General features: G+C 41.8%; 1 protein-coding gene across 2 annotated transcripts in view; it reads left to right on the top strand.

Annotated features, from left to right (window-relative positions):
* KHDRBS3 (KH RNA binding domain containing, signal transduction associated 3) overlaps positions 1–25,842 on the top strand; it is a 186,791-nt gene that overhangs the window by 64,057 nt on the left and 96,892 nt on the right. For both annotated transcript variants that reach the window (XR_006782360.2, XM_045812200.2), the window contains exons 2-3: positions 89–207; positions 20,059–20,175. Coding sequence is in view for 1 of the 2 variants with exons in the window: in XM_045812200.2 (XP_045668156.1) it covers positions 89–207; positions 20,059–20,175 (236 nt within the window). In the remaining variant the exon portion in view is untranslated. The remainder of the gene's footprint in view (positions 1–88; positions 208–20,058; positions 20,176–25,842) is intronic.

The following is a 25,842-nucleotide window of genomic DNA, read 5'->3' as shown; positions in this document are numbered from 1 at the left end:
TGATTTCACGCCACAGTAGAGCTAACAGAACTTCCAGCCTCTGGGGTTCTACGTCAGACACTTCATGGTTCTCTTTTTCCCTCCACAGAAATAGAGAAGTTTCAAAAAGGAGAAGGCAAGGATGAAGAAAAGTACATCGATGTGGTGATTAATAAGAACATGAAGCTGGGACAGAAAGTGTTAATCCCAGTAAAGCAGTTCCCTAAGGTAAGATGGTGAGGCTTGCAGGTGTGGCAAACCTAATCACAGGGGAGCAGATGTTTAATTTATATTCCGTTTGATATTTTCTCGAAGTGTTCTCCCTTAGCATAGCGCTCCCCCACCTCACACCAACCCAGATACACTTTTAAAGTTAATTAAAAATTAAAAACTTATTTAGTGATCCTATCCTTTCTGTTTGACTTTAGTGTGAGTTAGGGAGCCCTAAAGAATTATGCTTATGCTTCTGAATCATCCTAGCAACGTGACTTTGGACAACCTACGTAACTTCTTTCTACTTTAATTTCTTCATTTATAAGATGAGGTTGGATTGTTAAGGATTAAATAAGATTATCCATATTAAGTGCTTAGCTTAGGGCGTAAGCACATAAATGTTCAAAATATTATCTATTCTACTTCTCTGTTCCAGAAAAATACACTGTTTTTCATTTATTGCAAGTGTTACGTCATTGAACATGATTACAATAGGTGCTTTAAAGTTTCTATCTGATTCTAAATCTTGGTCATTTTAGATTTGGCATGACTTGATACATTGATACTCTTTCTATCTTGTTTTTCTTTCTTCTGAGTGTTCATGTCCATGATTTATGCATACTGTTGTTTACATTCGTAGTTCATTTCTTTTGATTGCTCACTAGTAGTCCATTACTTGAATATGCCACAATTTACTTATTCATTCACCAGGGCAGTTTTCAGTTTGGGGTTATTATAGATTAAATTGCCGTGAACATTTTCATACAAGTTTTCATACATTTTTATACTTTTTGTGATTGTATGTTTCTGTTTCTTTTGAGTAGATGCTTAAGATTTAACTTGCGATGGATTTAATTTTACAAGAAATTCCCATACTTTTTCCCCAACTGATGGTACCTTGTTGCATTTCCAGGAACGGTGCGAGCCAGCTGTAGCGGCTCTATATCCTCATCAGTGTCTGTTCTCAATCTGTTGCATTTTTAACCATTCGGATCATGTTGGTATTTTCCTGTGGTGTTCATTAGCATTTCCCTGATTAGGAATGATGTGTTTGTTTCATGTACTTACTGGCCACGCCTGTATCTTCTGTTTTGAAGTGTCTTTTTAGGTCCTTTGCCTATTTGTAAATGGGCTGTATGTCTTCTCATCATTGAGTTGTAGGAGCTTTTTTAAATATCTCAGATATAGGTCCTTTGTTAGATGTGTTCTGTGAATATTGGTTCAGTTGTGGCTTTCCTGTTATTTTCTTCATAGTGTCTTGCGATCTGCAGAAGTTTTTAATTTCGTGATGTCTGTCTAATATATCAGGTTTTTCTTTCCTTTTATGATTATTACCTTCTGTCAACTAACAAGTCTTTGCCAGCTTCAAAGAAATGCTAGAGTTGTTTATAAGTTATAAAGCTAGTCTCCTGTGTTTCTCTAAAAGCTTTACCATTACAGCTTTTTCTTTTAGGTCTGTGATACATCTCAGATTGCTTTTTGTGTATGTTGTGATGCAGAGAGTTCAAAATTTATTTTTTCTCCATGTGGATATCCAGTTTTTCCAGTACCATTTGTTGAAAGATGTTTTGCTCCCACTGATGGTGTTGGCATCTTTGATGAAAATTACATGACTATGTAAGCGAGGGTCTATTTTTCTCATGTTCTTTTTTGTTTCATTCATCGATTTATGGATCTTTATGTCACTACTACACTATCTTCATTACTGTAGTTTTTTATAATAAGACATGAAGTTAAGTGATGCAGTCCCTTCAACTTTGTCCTTCTTTTTCAAGATTGCTTAGATAGAGGTCCTTTTCAATTCCATATAAATTTAAGAATTATTTTATTAACTTTCACAAAACATTCTGCTGGGATAATGATTGTAATTACACTGTATTGATTATTTAATGGAAATATTACATCTTAACAACACTGAATCTTCGCTTCTTTGACATGGTACATCTTTCCATTTATAGATTTTTAATTTCTGTCAGCACTTTATGCTTTTCAGGGTTAAAGTCTTACTTGCCTTTTGTTAAATTCATTCTTAAATATTTTATGTTTTTTGATACTGTTGTACAATGGATATTTTAAAATTTTATTTTCTAATTTTTTTTCCTCCTAATAGAAAATTTTGTATATTGACCTTGTATTTTGCTACCTTGTTAAATTCACTTGTTTTCATGACTTGTTTTATAGATTAGTTAGGATATGCTGTGTACACAATCTTATCACCTACATAAATAGTTTACTTCTTTCTCTCCAATTTGTGTGCTTTTTACTTATTCAGCTTGCATTGTTGTATCAGCTAGCATGTCTGTGTAATGCTTGAGTACAGGTAGTGAGATTAGGCCTTCTTCCATTGTTCCCAGAGTGGAAGGCATTAAAAGTGGTAACAGCCAGAGGGTTTTGTAGATGCCATTTGTTAGGTGGAAGAAGTCCCCTTCTATCTGTTTTGCTGAGAGATTTGATCCTGACTGGGTGGTGAATTCCATTGAATGCCTTTTCTGCATCTATTGAAATGAACACAGAAGGTTACTTTTTTACACTGTTAATATAGTGAATTACATCGATTGATTTGTCTGAATTAAACCAGCTTTGCATTCCTGGGTAAAACCCTACTAATGATCATCTCTTTTATATATTGTTGGGTTCAAATGCATCTATGTGCATGGCTGATACTGGCCTTTAATTTTTTTTTTCATGTATCACATCTTTCTCAGATTTTGATATTAGTGTTATGCTGGTTTCATAAAGTGAGGAGTGTTCCTTTCTTTTTTTATTTTTTTATTTTATTTTTTATTTATTTTTTATTTTTTTAAAGATTTTTATTTATTTATGTGACAGAGAGACAGCCAGCGAGAGAGGGAACACAGCAGTGGAGAGGGAGAGGAAGAAGCAGGCTCCCAGCCCAGGAGCCTGATGTGGGACTCGATCCCGGAACGCCAGGATCACGCCCTGAGCCGAAGGCAGACGCTTAACGACTGTGCTACCCAGGCGCCCCTCTTTTTTTATTTTTAAACCCCAAAGTATTTATGTCAGTTTGATGCTGTTTCATCCTCAGTATTTGATAGAATTCACCAGTGAAGCCCTTTGAGCCTTAAGTTTGATGATGAGTTCAGTCTTTAATTGACATGGCACTAATCACATTTCCTATTTCATCTTTTGTGGTCTTCCCCCTCACCCCAAGGGATTTGTCCATTTCATCATAATATTTTAGCTATTACTTTTTCAAATACTTTTTTATGACCCTTTCTCTCCCCACCTTTGAAGACCAGTTACACATATGGTCAATGTTTTGATATTCTCAAAATGGTTCCTGTATCTCTTTTCTCTTTCCCCCCTCCCCACCCTGTTCTTTAGATCGGACTTCACCTTCTCTATCTTCAATTCATGGGTTATCTCTTACATTATCTTGATTTTTCTGTTAAGCCCATCAGATAATTTTTTTATATCAGGTATTGTAATGATCTGTTTCAGAATTTATTATTTGCTTCATATATAAATATGTGTATGTGAAAAAAAATTTCTCTGCTGGGATTTCCTGCTTTTTATTCATTACAGGTGTTACATTATTTTGTGTCATTGAGTGCAGATAAAACAGGTGCTTTAAAGTCTAATTCCAAAATCCTCATCATCTTGGATTTGACCTGGCTTGATCAACTTTTATCTTGATAGTGAGTCACAGTGTTCCGGTATTTTGTGTGTGGAGTAACTTTGGATCGTGTTCTGGGCGTAGTGAGTGTTGTGTTGTCAAGACTCTGGATGCTGTTCTGCTGTTTGAGGAACAGTGGTGATGTGGCGTTCAGACTGCAGACTTGCTGAGCAGAGTGCAGACCTCAGTTCAAGTCTTCTCTTAGTTTGACTTCTGCATTTGCTTGTGGCATACAAGGTCCTGGGGTCAGCCAGAGATTTGGGTGGATTTTTACACAAACTTGGAGGCCCCCTGTCTCTGACTCTGTCATTCCTAGTGTCTGTCACTCACGCTTCGGCACTGGGGTTGCCTCAGATTCTGCCACTCAGGCTAAAAACTGTAAAACCAGTCAGTTTGCCCAGTCTCAGGCTTCCCCATCTGGACTCCCTTCCAGAATCTCCTTGTTTTTGATCATTCTCCAAAGGCTTCAGACAATTGATTTTTGTGTTTTGTTTAGAGTTTAAGAATTTATAGTTGCTATCTGTAGATGGTCATCCTGTTAGGAGCCTACACAGCCGTACTTGCAGAAGTGAAGGTATGTATTTTTAGTAAAGAGAAAACTGTGTTGTGAACATTTCATAGACAGACTCGTTACTGAACAAAGCATGGTTTACAGAACCTTTGTACATTGATCACTCTGCTTGATACACTGTATGCACGATATGCAGTAGGTAGAAAGATGAACAGACACTCTCCTGTCCTTAAATAGTTCATAGTCTAGTAGATGATTAATCTGGAATTAATACTTTGTGTATATGAGTGAGTATATGAAATAAAGTATGTGTATAAAATACCTGAAATAAAATCTCAAATATTGTTTTCTACTGTCAGCTTTGATGAGAGTGGGGGAAGACAAATTATAATTTCTGTGTCTGACAGAGAGCAGAGTCTATTTCAAGTACTTAGAATATCTGAAGTAGGCTGCTTAGAAATCCACTGCTTTCAGAATGCTGAACACAGATATTTCTGCTTAGCCTAACTGAGCCTGGGAGTTTCAGCCAGACTTTTGTAAGGCTAATTTGGCCCTTGTGGCAGTTCTAAGCAAAAGCTTTGGTGCTGGTGTCAGTAGACGAGCTGGAGGAAGCTGGTGGTCGGCCTTCCGGAGTGGCAGTGGGCAGAGTGCAGCTTCAGCTGCTGGGGCAGGAGGGCAGTGCTGCTTGTGAGACTCCGTCTCATAAAAGGATTTCCATTAATCGAATATTTTCTCTTACTGACCCACTTCCAGCACTCCCTTCCAGTGGACAGCACTGAACGGGAGTCTTTTAGTATCGAGAGCTAAGGCGCCTTCGCCCCCTGAGTTATATGTGTGAAACTCAAAGTAAACACTGTTTTATGGGGTGTCTTTTTAAGACTCAAAGCTGTAGAAATTGTTATCCAGAGTTTTCCTGTGGACAAACCCTTACCCTTGGTTCTGAGCAGTGGCTAGATACAACGTAAGTGCCAAATCAGCATTGGAACCCATAGGTCCTTTGTGGTCTAGATTTTACAGTCTTTTGTTGTTGTTTCATACATCATACATCCCTTCATATACCTGATATTTACTGGAAAAACAGAAGTGATTAAGACGTGGTCCTTTGTCACAGGAAGATCTGTTCTGTGGGGAGTGCAGATGAACAGCCTAACGTCTGTGATACAGCGTGAGAAGTTCAAGGTTAGGTGCTCTGGGAAGACAGAGAGGAGGATCACGTTGACACTCTGGGAGAAGCCTTCCTGAAGGCAACGGTCTCTGAAGGAGTTAGCTGGGTTTGGGTCAGAAGTGAGACAGGGTGAGGTTGAGGGGTGGCCATGACAGGGGAACACAGGGCAGAGGGCAGTTGTGAAATTACAAGCCATTTTATTTGGCTAAACAGGTTAATTTCAATAAAATGTGCAGATTTTTATGGAGTAGTAATAGGTAAAGCAATAAGGGAGCCGAGTGTGGGGTAGGGCTAGCCGGTGAGGGCTGCAGAGGTCGAACAGGAAGTGACGTGTGGGCTGGATCGGAGTATGAGGCAGGCTTCTCCAGCTGGGTCCGTGTTGGGAACTGTTTCAGAAGCAGGGCACGCTGCATGCAGAGTCGTGCTGGGGCGGAAGACTCCTGTGAACCCATTGGAAAAGCAGAGGCTCTAAGATGAAATGAAATACGTTACATCTCTGTGTAACATTACACACGCATGCATGCTCTGTGCTTGGTAAGATGTCTGCTACAGTGCTAAGTAAGAAAAGAAAAAACAACATGTAAAGCAGATAATATCCCAGTTGGACCATTATTTAGAAAAAAAAACAACTAGACTCTTAAGAGCAGTTACTTTCTAGAGGGTAAGGTCATGTGACGCTTTCTGTTTTACCTATTTCTGTACTTCAGTGTTCAACATTTTGGTGCAAATTTTATAACTGGGATAAAAAAAAAAAAAAAAGGTTTCCATTTTAGGGGAAAAAAATGGTCCTGAGATTGTTAATTTGGGAGAGACCTTTGTACTGTGATTGTTAAGATTTAGTGTACTGAGTTCAATTCTGTCAGTTTCAGTTATAAGTTTAAGTTAGAGTTACTAGTTTTCTTAATTTACTAGTTGTTTAATCCCTAAGCATTCTAATACATGCAGACTATTTTCAAGTAACATTATATTAATCAACATGGTTTGTTACATTGAATGTTTTCCTATTATGGGCATATTTTAAATCTGATATGTTTGTGGTTTCACAGAAGCTCTTAGGTTGGGTCTTGAGAGAGAGGCGAGAGAAGTACTTAGAGAAACATGTGCCCTCCTGGAGTTTGCATTAAAGCTCAGGGAAATTTTCTTTTTAAAAATTGGTTTGCATTTTTCCCCTATAACATGTTGCAGACAAGTAAAAAATCCATGAATTTACTATGGGGTAGAAACCTATTCCATAGAAATCGTGATGGGTTTAAAAAGTTCCCACAGTAGTAAATATTTTGCCAGTTATGTTGGTATGTAAGCACTTGCCTTTTCTGTGACTCCTAATTGATTTTCAGAGGCATATAATATTTTTTCCAGAGGCTTTATGTGAAAATCATGTTTATTTTTGGTGTCCAGGCGGTAGTTTACCTGCAGCCATAAAGTGATAATAGACTTGTACGTTAGTTCTTGATGTGTAGGTACCATTACGAAAATTGATGGTGGTGGCCATTGGGGATTTTGAAACTTGCTGACATCACGGAAGCCTGACACTAAAAATAATCACTTTAAGACACATGTATTTGTGATAATTTGCTAGTGTCCCTCCTGGTATCTGTTACATTTTGGGACCCCATGATGAAGTAGGAGGACCACTTTGGACTCTAGAACCTCAGGGAATGTACTGACCTGTAAGGCTGTTGTTCGACCACACACCATCCCGGTCAGCCTTCGCCCACCATCTCAGCAGCCCCCCGGGGAAGCGGGAGCTGTGCGGTTGTAGGTGGACTCGGAGGAACACATCGGCAGAGGCTGTTTTCCCTCCATTGTGATCTTGTGACACATGCTGCTGTCATGACAATTAGAAAGTTATTTAAATTGGTATTTGTAAATAGGATAACATTCAGAAAATATTATGAAGGAATTTCAAATCTTATGCTGTGACTTTTCCTTTATTCTCTTTAAAGTTCTTGATTATTGGCCGTAAAGTAGCACTTAAAGCTAGATTTAGATTTGTTATGTGGACCCCAAACCAGCCAGACATAAATTGTGGGGTTCCTGAAAGAATTTATGTTCCATCCCTCTTGTGTTACGCCCAGCTCTGTCATTTACTAGCTTTCTGACACCTGCTGTGTCCCCTCGGTGCATGTCTCTCTCTCTCCCTCCTCTTCACCTCCTCTCCATCCCCATCAGACCAAGCACCTCCTGGGCACCTCTGCTTGGATGTCCCACAGACCTCTTACATTTGGTGTGCCCAAAAATGACCTTCATTCCTCCTCTTCTTGGCAAACCTAGACCTTTTTCTGTGTTCCTTATTTCACTGAATGACAACACATACACCTAAGTGCCCGTGCCTGAAATCAGTGTGTGATTTTTTTCTAGTAGCTTCTACTTGATTTACCTCCTCCCCCTCCACTCTTGACATACCATGACTTACACATTTATTATTTCTACTTCCTCAATTAATGACAATTCATCTCTGTGTTTGCATTCCATTACTGCTCCTTAATTTATACTGTCATCCCTCACCCATCTTATGTAACAGGCTCTTGTCCAGATCTGTTTCTTCCCTTTAGTTCCATACTCTCGCAGCTAGACTGTTGAAGTCTGGGAGTTTCTAGTTAACAATTTCAAACTCATTATTGAATAGTTTGCTTTTTTTGTTTGTTTTGTCATCTGCTGACCCAAAGAATAGAATCCAGCCTTGAGCAAATAGAGATAGAAAGTATGTAGATTATTTCACATTGTACATTATTTTGTATGCTTGTGTGTATGGATTTTGCCTATATCATCTCCTGGAGAAGTTCTTTGTACACTTCATTGATTTTTAGAGTTGCTGATGTCTAAGTAAGTTGAGCTGTTTGCCATTTAGAAGTAGATACTATGTTAAAATTACAATCAATGTAGCAACACCAAATAATCTCCACTACTACCAATAATACTTAGTGATTTGTGTTGGCAAATTAATAAACTTAATTATTTTTACCTGTAGCTTTAAGAAGTCACAATAATTTCTGCACCAAAGAAAAATCAATAAAAACTGTGTTGACTTGTGCCATTTGATTTGGGGTTAAAGTTTATTTAATTCCACAGGATTTCTTGAGAAACTATTCTGTAGGAAAAATGATGAGTAACTATGGGTCCCAGTTACTCCCAAGGGATTGATACTCTAATGGGAGAAACAGAGTACATGTCACTAAATAATATAGAGTAAATACGACGTTAACATAAAGCAGGTAGACAGACACTACAAGAATTTAAGTATGTAAGACAGAGAGCTATTTTTGGAGAAAAAAATACAAATGGGATTAAATTTAGGCCTTAAAGTTTAAGTTCAGGATGTTAACAAGTAGAGATCAGAAGGGAGGGCAGAGTGACTGTTGAGCCAGAACGGTTTAATTATGGGGAATGGTAGGTTGTAGCAGTCACTGGAATGGTGACAGCTAGTCTGGAAAGCCTTCAGTGCTAGACTTGGGCATCAGAGTTTTATGTAGCCGGGAGGGAGCCCTGGAGACTGATGACATAGAGACAGATAGACAATCAGAACGTATAGGGGAAGGTGCTTTGTATTATAAAAGAACTTACTCTCTCTCTCTCTCTTTTTTTTAATTCCTCTTAAAATTTAGGAATGATTGACTTAATTACAAGTTTGGAATGTTTAAACAAGTTTAAACAAGTTTGGAATGACTTTTATTCTTAGGGAATTCGTCTTTGTAGATAGAAGTGATTGATGTATCAGAATCATAGAAGTTGTTGTCAGTGATCCAAAGACTTAGTTACTAGCTCTGCTAAGAGACAAGCGTGGTATTTCTGAAGACCCACTCTACTTCATGTGGATGCCATGGTCCCGGGTCTGTTACTAGGTTTACTATTGTTTGGAGGTTGGCATTTATGACATTGGTTTAATTCAAGTAAGATCAGTATTCTGAATATCAGCTAAATTGTAGGTTTATTTAACTAACCATTGGGTTAGTGGTTACATTATTGGAATCTAAAATGGCCCATAGAGCTAATAAAAGCAGTGATCTGGTCTTTTGTTTCATGAAAAGGCAGGTAAGACAGATCTCATTTACTCTTTACTTTCCATTCTTGCCCTTGGGCAGGAATCAGAGGAGTGTGGAGATTATGAACAAAATGTGTTTCTTGAGGGTTTAATTCTCTTTCCCCGTTAAAGTGAAAGCAAATGCTTTGGTGATGTTTTCCAAAGAGGGATGTATGCACAACAATATATTTGGTGCTAGAAGCCCTTGCTAGGACTTCTGTTTCTATATATATATATATAGTCTATGGTTTTCTATGTGTCAGACACTGCTCCAGCATCTTACATGTATTAATCTTTACAACTTTAGGAGGGAATGATTATCTCCTGTTCACATATGAAAAAACTAAAGAATAGTGAAGTAATTTGCTAAGGGTTATGCAGTTACTGAGTAACAGGCATTTGAATCCCAGAAATCTGGCTCCAGTGCCCATGCTCTTCATTCAAGAAATTAAACTTCATATTAGTATTTAGTACCTAGATGAATGCTGGTTCCATTACAGGGTTCATGTGAGTGCCTACAGTTCCGTGCACGCTGAGACCATGTCTTGCAGTAAAGGTGTGTGGGGCAGGGAGCGGATTCCACAGGGCAGGTCTCATCAAGTCTTAATTTGCTTTCGGTATGTTAGGTCATATAACTGTGATATGTGCCTCGTTATGGATGCATGGGCTACATTACCTAGTTTTAGTTAAACTTACCTTTAAATGGGCATAGATCATTGCAAAAGAAACTGTGAATTAAAGGTCTACAAATACATTCAAAATGAGCAAGAAAAATGGCAGCGCTGATCCTTCCCCTGTGCCTGGTCCAAGCTCAGCCTTATAACAAAGTGAAAGCACCTGTGATCCAGCTGGATATGACAAGAATCTTCTCAAACTGGAACTGTTTCTCTCCAGTATTGTTAATGATGAATCTTTTGCCCTAAGTGTTAGAATATTAACCAAGATAGAATGGATACAGAATTTTAAAATAAATGAGTGCATACATACATACACAGATACACATATGTACACACACATATACAGTTTACGTGTGTGTGTATTTATATATCTCTGTGAGAGCTGTGGGCGCCAGTGGCGGGGGTAATTCTTCGCTGCCTAACGTAAGATCTTGGCATACTTGAGGCAATGGCCCAAGGGTGCATTTGCGTTTGCCGTCACTGGTGACCTGCTCCCTTTGGCCTCCTTCATCTGTTACATCTTCTTAGCTCTTAAATTAATGAGATATATACTTCATACCGTATCCAAGCATTTAAAAAAATTCTTTGTATCCTCTCTTTTGTTTCACAATCCTACTTCAGACCCATCTCTGTGTTACTGAACTACGTTGTCTATCTGGTACGTACCCTATTATTTTGTAGTCTTTCTCAGATGTCTTTTTAAGCATTTTAATGAACGTTTAGATTTTATAAGACACTCAATTATGAGATGCTGTTGGCCAGTTAGGACCCATATACCGGAAATCTACCTTCCATCTGTGCTTGTGTGGCACATTCTAGGTTTTCTTTAAGTTAATTAAACTGTGTTAAACCCTTGGGTAGTGATTGGTATACTCTGGACATTAATTTTGATTGACGTTCATTATTCTCTTTGAATGCATGAGACAGTGCTTGCTAGAAGCGAGGTGCGGTTGTAAGCAGTTTTGCATTGTTGCACAGATGAATGAGACAGGGTCTCTGCCCTCAGAGGGTCACAACCTCTGCCTCCCTTAGGGAAAATAGGTAGGCAGGTACATTGCTAGGCCTAGAAAAGACTGTGATGTTTGAGGCTATGAAAACTTTTTGGTAAATGACTGCTTTGTCCTTGTTCTCTGTGCTGGTGCTCTGCCCCAGTGATCACTCCCGGCCCTTCCTTGAGTCTGTCCTGACCTTGCAGCTCCCGTCCAGTGAGAGCTTGCAGCAGAGCCCACGTGATGCTGGCTTCAGGGCGTGTGCTTTAAGGGGAACAGGAAGCTTCTGCTTTTCTGATCTTGGAAGCCCAGTGCCAGGAAAAAGCTCTGCCACCTGAGGCCACCATGATAAGTGGGAGCCTGGGAGCCCAGGATACCCAGGTGGGGTAGAGTCGATGAAACCAAGGAGAACTGAGGACCCCAGCTGACAGCCACCATCAGCAGTAACAGACATGGGAACAAGCCATCTTGAGAGTGGGTCCTCCTGCCCCAGCTGATCTGGCCATTGCCGCATGAACTCCTGCAGGGCTCACATTGCTGAATTGTGAGCAGATAAATCAGTGGTTATTGTTTAAAGCCATTAAGTTTTGGGTTAGTTTGTTACGTAGCTGTAGATAACCAGGGTAGCGTTACAGAGTAGCTGTTGCGTCCTGCTCCTCTCGCTTCCAGGTCAGGCCGGGCGTGTGCAACGACCTACGTGTGCACGTGTCGCCTGCAGGTCAGGGTTTTAGGGTTCGAGTGGCAGGGCTGTGAAGGGGAGAAGGGCCATCGTGAACCGAAGATGTTGCTTTTAGCAAGTGTCAGGTTTATCCTGGGATTTTATTTTGGTGGTGAAATAGTTCAGTGCATTTAAGAAAAGCCGTGGAGGTGAAGGCAGCACTCGAAAGTTTAGTTCCCGTCAGGGAAGGTCCCGTAACACTTGTGTTTCTGTTTGTCACCGTGAGCAGAAGGGACTCCACCACTGACAGCATGTGTCGCTTTGAAGCATCTTGTGCCACAGAGTGCTTTCCTCTTGTGCCGAAGAGCGCTTTCTGTTTTGTGATACAGCTGATACAGCTGTGGCTTTCTCAAAATAAAGCAACGATAGCCGGGAGACTAGAGTCCTAGTCCCAGGCCCATGAGCTTATTCTTTTCCTTTTGTTGATTCAGTACTTTTTTTTTTTTTTAAGATGACTCCGTGTTGAGCAGTGTGTTGAGAGTGGAGATGGGAATTAAGATGTTGATTCAGAGTTGAGCAAAACACATTCCCTCTTCTCAGGAATCTAACACAAAAGACAGTATCTTAAAATATGGCTTGGTGAGTGTCACCTGGGAATGCAGGAGGAGAAAGAGTGAGTGTGGTCCCGGGATGCTGGGAGGCGCCCCTGGAGCAGAAGCCATCTGCGCCTGGGAGATGATGTGAGCAGGGGCTGGCTGTGAGCTGGGACTGGCTGTGCACGTGCTTCGTCCCCTGGAGCTCTCTCTCCCTTCAGTGTAAAGTTTTGTCATCCTTAAAGGAGTCAGTTCCTATCAACAGGGAACAGTTAAGCAGTGATCAAAATACAAAGAGAAAATGAAACCATCCAGATTGCCATCTATATTTTAAACTCAGAATCAAATCCGGGTTCTTGACAATGGCCTACCAGGCCCGCTGGATGTCTGTCTTTGACCCTCTTCCTTCCCAGCCCTGACTCGCTCTGCTCCCCTCACGCTGCCAGCTTCTTGGTTCTCAGAAGCGCCTTCATGCCCAAGGGCCTTTGCACCTGCTGATCACATGCAGGAAGCACTCTGTCCCCACGCCCTTGCATGGGACACAGCTCCCGTGCAGGCATCACAGTCCAGGCCTCGGGGACACCCAGGCGCTCTGCAGTTGCTTTCGTCCAGCTCCATGGATGCTCAGTGCCAGTTAGCCAGCATGGTCGTCTGCGCGTAAGCTGCACTTGTCATCTGGCTCTTACTGCTGGACCGGGAAACTCCGTATGAGCAGGCTCACCATCTCCTTCTCTTTTCTACTTGGGCCCTAGAACGAGCTTGCCTCTTCACCAGTGTTGCAGTCGTCCTAACACGTGCTGAAGGCTGGAACCTGATCTAACGACATGCTTTGTTGACTTTGTCAGTATTTTAAAAAACAAAGCAAAGTGGTCTTGTTCTCCTTGCCCCTGCAGATTAAGCTTTTGTTCAGGGCGGTGATGAGGACATGGGTCTGAGCAGATCTCAGCGGTGACCGCTTCCTTCTCCCACATGGCACCCAGGGAAGTAGCCTTGGGAGTCCTCTCCACTGAGTGATCTTACCTGTGAGCCTGTAGAGGTTGGGGACAGGAGTGTTGAATTCCTGCACAAAAGACCTTTAAGGAAGTGTCGACTCCTGCGGCTTTTAGGGCTTTGTGCTCTCAGGTGAGCCCATCCAGGTAAGCCCAGGAGCAAATGCTGCAGGGCCTGAACTCTGCCCTATGTGTGCTTGGTGTTTGCCCTCGGGCTTGGGCGTTAACCTGTATTCTGTCCAGTTTTCTTCTTGTCTTAAAGGGCAAGAGTGAGGTTCTTTTCAGCTCTACATCTGAGCTGAAATGGGTGTTCTTGGAACGTGGTAGTTTCGAGAAACAGCAGTGGCTAAAGTCAAAAGCAGGAGAGTAGTAGAGCCAGAGAGGCAGGCACCAGGCGGCTCAGGAAGGTCCTTTCTCAGCAGTCAGGACACTGGGACTTGATTCTGAAGACAGTTGGGAGTTGTATTTGAATCAGAGTGTACCCGAGTGAACTTTGTGTGAAGAGCTCTGGGCTGCTTGAGGAGGTCGAGGTGGATTCAGTGAAAGGTTCAGCAGGCAAGGTGAGTGAGGTTGGTGGCCGGGGCTAGGAGCTCGTGGTGTGACTGCAGAAAACTAGAGTGTGTGAGAGACAAGGGGGTGAAATCAGTGAGATGTGAGTCCAGTGAGCGTTTATCAGATGCTCTCTCTGCACAGGTGTTGGGGCGGTGAGCCCAAAAGGCCCCGTCCCTGCCCTCATGGAGTGACTGCCAGGTTCCTGGCTCGAGCCCGGGCACCGCTGGCGGGGCCGCTCACTGGGCTGAGGAGCTCTGGAAGACAACATCTGATGCTACATGGGCACAGGTTACGAGTTCAGGGTTAGGGTTGAGTTGGAGGTCAATAAAGCATCCCTTTGTTGGACTAACCAACTTTTTGGTGAGCACCCAATTAAGGAGACCTTGTAATGGAGACAGTGACATGTTCTTGAGGCTTAGTTGTTTATGAAATGACAGCTTAAGTGTAATTGTTCCCTGAGGAACAGTGTCACGTCACGAATATAGTTTAAACCAATTAAAGCTAGTTCAGAACAGCATTTGGTCTTTACCAACAAAGAACATAATTATGGGATCTTATACATTATGCAGTGAAAATTCCATGTTGGTTTACTATCTTTGAAAAGTTTCCTATTTACAATTGTAAGGCTTGTAATATGATAATATATTTGTATAATGTAATAATTGACATCTGGAAAAGTATCATGTGTCTTGGAAATAACACTTTCACCTTTTTTTTTTTTTTTTAAAGATTTTATTTATTTATTTGACATAGAGACAGCCAGCGAGAGAGGGAACACAAGCAGGGTGAGTGGGAGAGGAAGAAGCAGGCTCCCAGCGGAGGAGCCTGATGTGGGGCTCGATCCCATAATGCCGGGATCACGCCCTGAGCCAAAGGCAGACGCTTAACGACTGTGCTACCCAGGCGCCCCAACACTTTCACCTTTTATTCAAATCTAGACACAAGTGAAATTATTAATAAAAATGAAAGTTAAAATGTATTACATTCTCATTTTAGAATATAGTTATCAAAAACCAGATCCTGACTTTGGTTGAGGAACAACTTTATTTGAATGTATTATTACAAGAGCAGGGAGGGGGCCTTGTAATAGGGAGAAGATCTGCACCTCATGAGATCAGTCAGACGGCAAAGGCTCTGCTTTTATGAGGAGAGGGCATGAGGCCAGCAAGGTGGGGGAAGTGGGAGGAGTGGTGGAATCGGCCTGAAGGGACAGTAGATCAGATAAGGTTCACCCCGAGGCTGGCTCCTGAAGCGGAGGGGACTTTTGGGGTTGTATGCTGGCCCAGGTTGCTGGTGGGTCACATTCAGGGGTGTGAGGAAAGCGAGAACTTCCCTGAAGTTTGATCAGGTCAGGTTAGTGGACGTTTTCTGATTGATCAGTGGGGACAAATTGGTCAGCTAATCTTTTGTGGGGTAAAGAATGCATATCGAGAGGCTCTGCATCTGGCCTTGTTATAGGTGAACATCGGGTCATCCACAGGTCTTATCTGAATCACTTGGGGAAGAGTAGTTCTTTGCAGTGAGCCGTTCCCAGGAATGGAAAAGGGCCTGAGCTTGTCCTCATCAGCACTGCTTTTCAGGAGCACAGGGTCATGTTAAATTCAGCATCCTCCCGGTGCTCAGCGCTTACCTGATGCGTCTTAATCTTCATCATAACCCTTCGGTGTGAGGACTCTCATAAGCCATGACTTGGCTTCCTGAGGACCAGGAAGGCTAAGGAACTGCCAAGGTCACAGTGCCAGTAAGAGGGTGCCCCGCTGCTTCAGAAGGCTGTGGCCCAGGAGCACCAGTGGGACGGCCTTAGTACTCAGAGCAAACGAGACCTCCGTCCGTGCTGCGTAACTTGTGTATGTATCGTTCATGTCTGAAGAATCCAAAACGTATATTCAGCCTTTGTCGCTCAGGCCTTTTCTTGTTGCAAGTATCAACCTGGGCCAGCTTAAGATTTGTTTTGTTTTGTTTTGTTTTTTGAGGTACATAGGGTACCTTACAGAATCCATGGAGAAATTGAACTTGTAATCTGCAAGAACGACAGCAACAAGGACTGAAAGCCTAAGAAAGAGAGAGGAACCGAAGTCAGTGACTCCTCTCCCTGGCGGTGTTTCTCAGTAGGGACACAGCTGACATTGTACACAGGATACATCTTCGTTGTGAAGGGCAGTCCCGTCCATTTCCAATGTGTGATATTCTTGGCCTTTGCCCACTAAATGCCAGTAGTGACCTGCAGTCATTGTGACAACCAAATAAACATGCTAAGTATTTTAAATTCCCTGGAGAGGTGATGCAGTCAGGGGTTGAGAACCCAACCAAGCAGCTAAGCATATTGCCATTGTTTGTGACTCCGTGTTAACGACACTGAGTGTCCACACTCTTAGTTCTAAACCTCAGACTCCCATGACTTCCAGTCAGAGGCCAACTCCATGACCCTTTGGGGTGGCCTGGGCACAGTCCTGCTGTTCAGGTGTGCTGACTCCCTTGGTAGCCCTGCGGATGGGGGGGAGTCCATTTTCAGTAATAGTGGGTCCTGTTCACATAAATTTCTGTATGTCCATAATAGTTGAATTCATCAATTTATTACTTACTAATTTGGCGTAGAGTATGCACCCTCTGTTGGTCGCTCTGTTAGATGATTTTTTATACCTTCCTATATTTAATTCACATTTACTGATTCATTAATCAGTAGATCGTGTGATCCCTGTGTTGTGGGTGAAGTCTGGGACTCATGCGGTGACTTGACGTGGGACGTGCGACTCCTGCAGAACACGTACGTGAGCAGAGAAGGGAGTGAAAGTGTTTCTGACGGCCAAAACACTCATTTATGCCCGTTCTGTGAATGCAAGACTAGTAGAAGTTAAGTGGAGAAAGAAAACTCCTAAAGGCATATAAAATCATAAAAATGTTTTTCCTTCTTCTATAGAGTTCTACAAGTGACCTTGAATAGATCATATCATTCTGTGGACTTCAGTTTCCTCAGTATAAAATTAGATGTTTGGGCTGGATGATTTCTAAGGTGTCTTAGTTTTTTTGTTAATGAGGAAATATTTAGCTATTAAAGGTGTGAGGTAAATATGGCTGCTCGACCACAAATTTAGTCTCATGCCATCTTTGAAACCCGCCAAAATGAATATAAATGAAGGAAAAAGGCACACATCCTCAAAGATGAGAATGGAGGGGTGAGGCACTAGTAGGCCGACGATGGAGTGCAGTTTTGGTGGTTGCAAAATAAAGGGATACATGGTAATGACTTAGGTGACAAGAGAAGGCAGGATTCAGGCTTACAGGACAAGAGAAAGTGTCCCAGAAACGTGTCCCGTTAGTACAGAAATAGCTCGGCAAGGCTCAGGAGTCATGGACACCAGTTATTGAGAAGGTGGATTGATGGGCAGAACTGAAGAAGAGGAGACTTGGTTCAAAGTTTGTGCGAGAAGTGGTTAGACCACTGGATGCTCTTCCTGGCTGATAAAACCAGGCATCTGCCTTCTTAACCTACAGCAGGCTAGAGATTTCCTGAAGGGGTGGAATGAAGAAGGCCTGGGCTCTAAGACCCAGATAAATACAACCAAGGGTTAGAGACGCCACCCTGAAAATGAGGGTATTATTTCCCTTAAATAAAGGTGTGTATACCTACTGGTGGGAATCCCAGCATTCCAGCAGCCAAGCTGATTCCTCCTCCTGGGAGGTTGGGGAATTCCTAGTCAGGGTACCACTTACCTAGGCCAAGAGAAGAGAAACATTCTGATACTTGAGTAACTTCTGATGAAAAATCTGCCCTGCCATCTTAAAGTGAATCTTCAAGTTCAGTTGTCAAATCCTGTGGATGAAAGCAGGACTTCCAGGTAATGTTTTAGAGCTTCAGCCTTAAATTTTTAAGAACAGGCAGCAGAGGATTACTGGTAACTTGAGGAAAGCCCATAATGTAGAAGGAGACCAGTGCACAAAATGTGAATCTGTTGGAAGAAGCAGATACTGTAAGCTCCAAGTTGGGGAGTGGGTGAGGCACACTGCCATTAATATCCTCAGAAATACACGAATTATATCACTTCCATAAAATATTTTTAAAATGCTGTAAAAAAAAGAATACAAGAAAGTACTATTAGTAAACATTTGATAGCAAAAATGAAAAAATCAATAGATAGTAGGAAATGTACTTAAATCCCCCCAGAAAGTAAAACAGAGAGAGAAGGTGAAAGGGAAAGAGGAAAAACAAGAGGGAAATTTAGAGTTCCAACTCAGGAGATCCTAATAGCCAAATAATAGAATTTCCAGAAAGATAAAGCAGAGAAAATGGGTAACCAAGAATAAAGTAGAGATGAGTGGGTGGAGACACTGATTTTTTTTTCCTATGTTGTATTATTTGATATTTTTAACTCTATATGTATCATTTCTATATTTTTAAAATGTAATTGACTTCAAATTAAATTTAAAAAACAGGGGCGCCTGGGTAGCGCAGTCGTTAAGTGTCTGCCTTCAGCTCAGGGCATGATCCCGGCATTCCGGGATCAGGTCCCACATCGGGCTCCTCCGCTGGGAGTCTGCTTCTTCCTCTCCCACTCCCCTGCTGTGTTCCCTCTCTCGCTGGCTATCTCTCTGTCACATAAATAAATAAAATCTTAAAAAAAAAAAAAATGGGGTGCCTGGGTAGCGCAGTCGTTAAGCGTCTGCCTTCGGCTCAGGGCGTGATCCCGGCGTTCTGGGATCGAGCCCCACATCGGGCTCCTCCGCTATGAGCCTGCTTCTTCCTCTCCCACTCCCTTGCTGTGTTCCCTCTCTCGCTGGCTGTCTCTCTGTCACATAAATAAATAAAATCTTTAAAAAAATAAAAAAATAAAAAATAAAAATAAAATAAAAAATAAAAATACATATGAAGATTAAAAATACTGTAGATATTTGAGTTTTCATTGAAGATCAATAAAATTAAAAGTAGGCAAGGAAAAAATACCGTTTTGATTTTTTAAAAGTACGTATTTTAAAAAAATTACTTCAATTACCATAGAGAAATTGAGGAATAATTTTCCTTTAAAAACAGCAACAGCACAGCAGTGGCATAGATCATGGAGGAGAGCTGATACCAAAAGCAGCAGCTGCATGAGTTTGTAATCAGGAATCTTGCCAATGAGAACAGTTTCCCTCCTGGTCAGTAGGGCTGACTTTCTTTCTGGGAACCAGAAGTATTCATGACTTACCTTAATTATGTTAAGACTTTTAAAATTTGTGTGAAATTCCTAGTAACAATCCTTTCATTCAAGGTGTATTTATTGTCTATTCTGTGCTAAGCATTGTTCTGATTCATTCATGTGGACCCATTTAATCTTCCTAACAGCCTTTTGAGGGCAGGTTCTGTTGTCTTTCACTGTTCTCATCTTACAGACGAGGAACCCAAGGTACAGAGAGGTCAGGTAACCCGGTTAACTAGCTGGGTTGCTCAGGTGGTAAATGGAAAAGCCAGGTTTTAAACCAAGGCAATGTAGCCTCAGGGTCCATACCCTTAATGAATTCACTTCTGCTCTGCTTGTTAAGTAAAGAGCCCTAAGAATCAAGACTAAATAATTTGTCAACATTTTCCTAGCTAGTTATTTTAGGAGAGATAGATGGATTTTGTCGTAAAGCTTTGTGAGTCAACGAATCCTTGAGAACTCATCCAGGCCAACGCACTCCCTGGTTGACTAATCAAGGCTCAAGTGGTGACTAGGCAGAAGGTACCCAGACACTCTGTAGTGACCAGCCTAGAGCCCCTTGCATCCTCCCCACCTACATCCTCGTCATAGCACTGTTCATGGTGGAAGTCAAATGTGTGTTAAAATTGTCAGGAGCAACCTAGGATTTCTGGGAATTAGCTTAGTTTATAATGTGTGAAATCTAGCCATCGTTGACATGATTGGTTTTTACTTTACATCTTTTAGCCCTGTTATATGTGGTTTCTGGAAAACTGTACAGTGTGAGGCATACAGCAGGGACTTAAATATTTGGCATTATTAGCGATGTGCCATGTATTGTAGTGTTTACTGACATTCATGATTAATAAATTACTTTCAGATATGAATGTTACAAATTTGGTTTGTTTGTTTTTTCCCTAGTTCAACTTTGTGGGGAAACTTTTGGGTCCCCGTGGCAATTCTCTGAAGCGTTTACAAGAAGAAACCTTGACAAAAATGTCCATCCTTGGGAAAGGTTCCATGCGAGACAAGGCAAAGGTAACATTCATCATAGACAATGGCTACTTTGGAGACAAGTTACATAATGTACTTTTAGATTATGCATTGTGTTAATACAAACTATATTAGAGCTAGCTAGGGTCACGAATGAAATTACGTGAAAGTGTTGTATAAGGGGATGAGTTTGTGGTGCTGTGTAGAAATGAGTCACCCGGACCGGTTTCAGAATATACGGTGTCCTACGTGCACGTCTGTAACTGTTACCTTCATTTAGTATCGCGATACTGAAATTACCACGAAGAGAAGTAAGAGTTACCTGCGGTCTCAGCACCTCTGTTTGCATCTCCGATGCGTTCTTGGGGGCCCTTTTTCTATGCCCGTATTTCAGATAGTTGTAAAGTATACACTCGGATTTGCTCTTTTTGCCCTTCGTTTGATACCCTATACATTTTATCAAGTTAAAATTGATTTTAAATGTTTTAATAGTGGTTTTGTATCCTCACACACAGTAGCTCTACTTGGCTCTATTCCTGCCAACTGCCTTTTTTTTTTTTTCCTGTAATAAGCTAAAATTACTGAGTTATTTTTATTGATCACATTCTTCAATGTCCTGCTTCTGAAAGAAGTTTTCACGTTTCCTAATGTGCTATCCCATTGCTCTCCATTGTCCTCTTGTTGCTCTGTCACTGCGGAAAAGATTGATGCGACTGGAAACCAGAACCGCATTCGGTGGTCACTTTCCATGAAATGTTGAGCAATGATTGTGTCACACAAGAACGCTATTTAGACAAAATCCAGCCTCCTCACACACACACAAAAGTCCATCTAAACAAAGGCTTTTATAATAAAAAATGGCTGCCATTTCTTTGTCGAACAGCTACTGCGAGTGCGTTACTCCGTGTTATCCCTAGAAAAATGATGGAAGATACATAACATTTTCCTTATTTTACATGTAAAGAAACTGAGATTTAGAGAATCTGAGTATATTATCTGGGTTAATCAGGGAAATTAAATTATTTGATTAAAACAGGGCTATGTATCATACACACATGGAATGCTGCTTAAAAATATAGATTCCCATACAACCTTTTGAGGGTAGAACCTCAAAATGAATTTTCAGTGGGTGTTTGAAATAATTCTGCTGCATGACCAGGTTAGGTTAACTATTCCTTAAGCCTTGCTGACTCAGATGATGTTACTTTGATTCCCTGACTCATCTGTTCTGGCAGTTCGTGGAAATGGTCAGTTGGTCAGAAATTTTATATAACTTGTAGGAAACTAGCCCATCCTTGCTGATATTTTTTTTTATTATGCTATGTTAGTCACCATACAGAACGTCATTGGTTTTGGTGTGGTGCTGATATCTTAGGTCTTCAGTAAGGGCCATCGGGTCATGAGGTACATGATAGGACCAGTGGAATTCATCAACATACTGCTTATTTTGTTTGTTGTGAAGGGAGATATTTTCGTCAGAAGCAGCGTCCTGTGGCATCTGGTGGCAGGGATGACGGTGCCACAGATAGTTTTACAGGTACAAAGGAAGCAAGGAAGGCAAGTCTTTAGCTAGATTATATGTCCAAGTAATGGCAAGTGCCTGGCTACCCAGTTACTGAAAAGGATTCTAAATATTATCACCTTGCTATCAGGGCTTGGTGGTTTTTCCAGATTATGTTGTCATTTTAAGGGCTGCCTCTGCTGTTGGCATATTGGGCATTCAGCAGGGCAGTGGCTAAGAATCCTTTTAGAGGGGAGTCTGTTGTGAAGTAATATTTAACCTCTCTCTCTGTCACCACAGACACTGGTCAAGTCCCTTGAGTAGCACCGAGGTGGCTGGGGAATGAGGTGCTTTGACACCTACTGAAATGAGTCCCTTTGTCTCCCTGGTCACTGAGTGCCTGCTGTGCATTGCATGGAGTACCCCGTTCTCTTAGACACTCAGTCGGTCTCGGCTGCTTTCCTAGACCACTTACCAACCCTTCACTAATCCTCTCATTTCTGTGTCCTTGACCACATTGGTCTGAGAATCATTATTGAGATTCTGTAAGTGGCTGATCATTTCATTTCATCAAGACACCCAGGAACTGGGGAAGTAGCCTACATTCAGGGTTTACAGTCCACTGAGCTGCTGTCAAGGGATAGGATCAGAAGTCCTTTATCTGTTGACCCTGTAGACCCCCCTGTCATCAGTGGCCCTCAGCGGAGCAGCATCTGCTCAGTCAGGTTTGTTAATCCTCAGGCTTTTTGGGTATTTCTTCTTTTCAGTGCATGGTCGCTCTAGTAAAAGGCCCCAGATGCTTGCTGGGAAGACAAGGAAGTGTCACATGTACACAAGGAGGTGTTCACAGCTATTATTAGCTTTCTTATTCTCTGCATCCCTGCGGCAAGCAAGGATCTGAGCCTAGGCCAGGAGGTCATGCCAAGAAACAGTAATAAAGTGTGACACCTGGGTGGCTCAGTCAGTTAAGTGTCCACTTTTGACTCAAGTCATAGTCCCAGGGTCCTGGACCCGAGCCCAGTGTTGGACCCCTTGCTCCATGGGGAGACAGCTTCTCTCTGTCCCTCTGCCCCTCCCCCCGACTTGTATTCTTTCTCTCCTCTCGCTACCTCTTTCAAATAAATAAATAAAATCTTAAAAAAAAAAAAAAAAGCCTGAGAATTGTCCTCTCCTTTCAAGGAACTACCTCAGCTATTTAAACAAGGTAAGAGAAGTCTCACCAATAGGCTTCTGCCAGTGTGGAAGGCTCAGTGGGGCCTTCACATTTGAATACTAGGGTCTTTTGAATCCTCCCATATGTTGCCAGTCCAGTTCTCAGATCTTCACTATTCTCCAGACATTTTCCTAAACCCCACAGGAGAGGTGGCTGGGCAGTCGGCCATCCTTCGGGAGCACACAGGCTTCAACTCTGCTTCTCCCAGTCGGCTCCATAAGTAGTGAACCTTCTAGGCTACTTCTGGCTCTTTGAGACTTGAACTCATAATGTCAAGTCTTGAGTCTGTCATTTTCTTTTTGGAACTCCAGTAGAGTAAGCAGCAACCCGTTTCACCCCACTCCCCCACCTTGTTTTCCTCTCGCACATCATGCTGTGGCTGTCCTCTGCCACACGTGGCCATTGGTCACATCGTCAAGAGCATTTCACTGACGTCACCACAGGTGATAATCCAAGTACCAGGTTTGCTACGGAAGTGGGTACACTGGTATCCCATGTCCTGTGCTGCAGTCGGGTCCTCACTGCCTGTGCTCTGGAATGCTGATTTCTGTTGATCCTTTTAGTCTGCAGAAATTCTCAGTTAATAATGTTTATTTTTAAAGAGATTTCCATTACTTTGTATTAAAATCTCATCTTTTAGCTTTTCAAAGTGTTCACTATCTAAATTCTAATGAGACCATAATTCATTTTATTCTTGTATTTTCTACATTGATGAAATTATGGGAGTCATTACTGACTTGCGTCAGTTGGTTACATAGCATAGTAATCACTGTAATGCTGTGGTCTGTCGAGCCTTCAGTTCGTGCCAGCGTGCTAGCTGCTCTGCCCTTGTCATCTATATTATAGAATAATAGAATAATTAATGCTGTAGTCATCATTTATTGTTTATTATGTACTAAGCATAGTTCTAAAGACTTTTTGTGTCCATAAACGTGAAACTCTTTTTTTACTACAATTCCTTTATATTACTAATAACTCCTCATTACTATGCTGACGATTCCTTTATTGCTCCAACAACCCTGTGAGCAGTAGTTCCTATACTGTTGCTCTGCACTTAAAATCCCCTCTTCAAGATGAAAAGGTAACCCGGCCAAAGTTACACAGTAAATGTGGAATTCGGGATTTGAAAGCAGAACTCCAAACGAAGTCTGTGTTCTTGCCCAAACACCATGTCGCCTGTCCCTGCTAACCCAGGAAAGAACCTGGTAAAGCTCCTCGCTGTGTGGAGATGAGTGACAGCAGGCTGGGCTAAGAAAGCCTCGCTTCCCACCTCCATCTGGGGTAGCAGTGGCGGGGCCACGCTGTGAATCAGTTACAGACGCTCATTAATGTCTTTAGCGTGATGCTGTGTTTGAGAGGTAAGCAGTGTTTATGTCAGTAGTTTATACTTTCAGAAGTGAACTGTTGAACATAAAATTCGATTTTATGAAGTTTAAAACTTCAGCTCTGAAAGGCAGAGTCCCAGATCAAGTGATGGAAAGTGTTCCGATTAGAACAAGTAGTCTACCGTTGGCCTGAAAGAATTGTGCTTTTTATACGTGACCAACTTCGAAGGAAATGCAGAGGATATTACGGTAGCTTGTATTTGCTCTCCTTGCTTCAAATATTTTTCCTTCTTTTCCTTCCATTTCTGACCTACTTTCCATAAATGCGAAGGAAAGTGACATTTATTGAGTCCTAGCCTGTGTAAAGCAGTGTGTACCTGCTCTCGTTTGCGAGGCATTTACAGAAAGTTGGTCCTTTTCACTCTTCTCAACGGTCCTGCATTAATATACTTACGTTAACACCAATTTGATTTTGCAAATTAAGGGTTGGATTACATTTAATCTGTCTAAACACACCTGGTGTCTGGCATGGCTACGATTTGGGTATTTCTGACTCAAAACCCCATTTCCTTGTCATGCTCTAGATCTCTCTTTTCTTTAGAAGGAATCATATTCGTGAAGTAGTACAAGCCAGAGTCTTACATGGTGGAGTCGAGGGTGCTTGTGCGTCTTTGACCTCCTGGCCCGTGGTGGAGTTAGACGGTGCTGTTGCCAGGAGTTCTGGGGTTCTCCTTCTCGTGGGCTTGGTGCTTTACAGAGGCCAGGAAGGTTCCCCCTGTTTTGGAAATCACTCTAGGTGTAGGTACTTACTCATCTTAATCTGTCTGATTTGAATGTTGGAAACAAAGACTTTTAAAAGACCCAGATTCTGTCATTTGCCACTAGAATGAATGCTGGTTAGGAGAAGATAATGGACCAAAATCATTTGTTTCTTGCTGACTGATCTAGGTTTTTTTCCTCCTCTTTTTTCCCCTGAGTTTCATTATGTAAACAAAAAAAAATACCTTTTTTTTAAATGTGTATCATAATTATGTAAAATCATGTAATAAAGTCTTTCATTTATTTTATTCACTGTTTTATCCTCAGATACAGTGCCTGGCATGTAGAAATGTTTTTTGAATGACTATACGAATGAGCAAATGAATATAGAAATGAGTAAAAACTGTTTATCTATCATTCAGAAGTATTTGTTGAGTGTCAGCTGTATACCAGACACTTTTCTAGACAAGTTTGAAAATGAGCACCAAAGAAGACAGTCATGGTTTTTGTTCTGTTGTGATCACCTCCAGTGAGGAAAATTAGATAATAGTCAAGAAACAATAGGTATTTTAGGTAATTTGACGGTGGAAATGGTTTTGGCAGCATCACAGATGCTCGGCGTTAGCAGCGCAGAAGGAGTTTAGGAGATCAGCCAGTTGACCAGGGGTCTGAGCAGCGCCTGGAGAGGGGTCGGGCTGGGGGGACGGGAGGAGACAAAGCCCGGGCACACAGCAGAGGGTCTCCCTTGAGGCCAGTAGCAGGAGTTGAGACTTATTCCAATAGCAGCAGGAAGCCTTCAGTGTTTTCGTAGAAGGTGCGATTTGTGTTTTAATCCTCATCCTTAGGGTGCTGCTTGCCGTTGAGGGAACCTTCTGTGACAGCTGCATGCCAGAGGAGCTCTGTGTAGCCTTCCT

This window comes from Ursus americanus, chromosome 9 (genome assembly GCF_024610735.1).
Source record: "Ursus americanus isolate L20-20 chromosome 9, mUrsAme1.1.p, whole genome shotgun sequence".
Taxonomy (NCBI): Eukaryota; Metazoa; Chordata; class Mammalia; order Carnivora; family Ursidae; genus Ursus; species Ursus americanus.
This window is presented reverse-complemented; position numbering and strand designations above follow the sequence as displayed.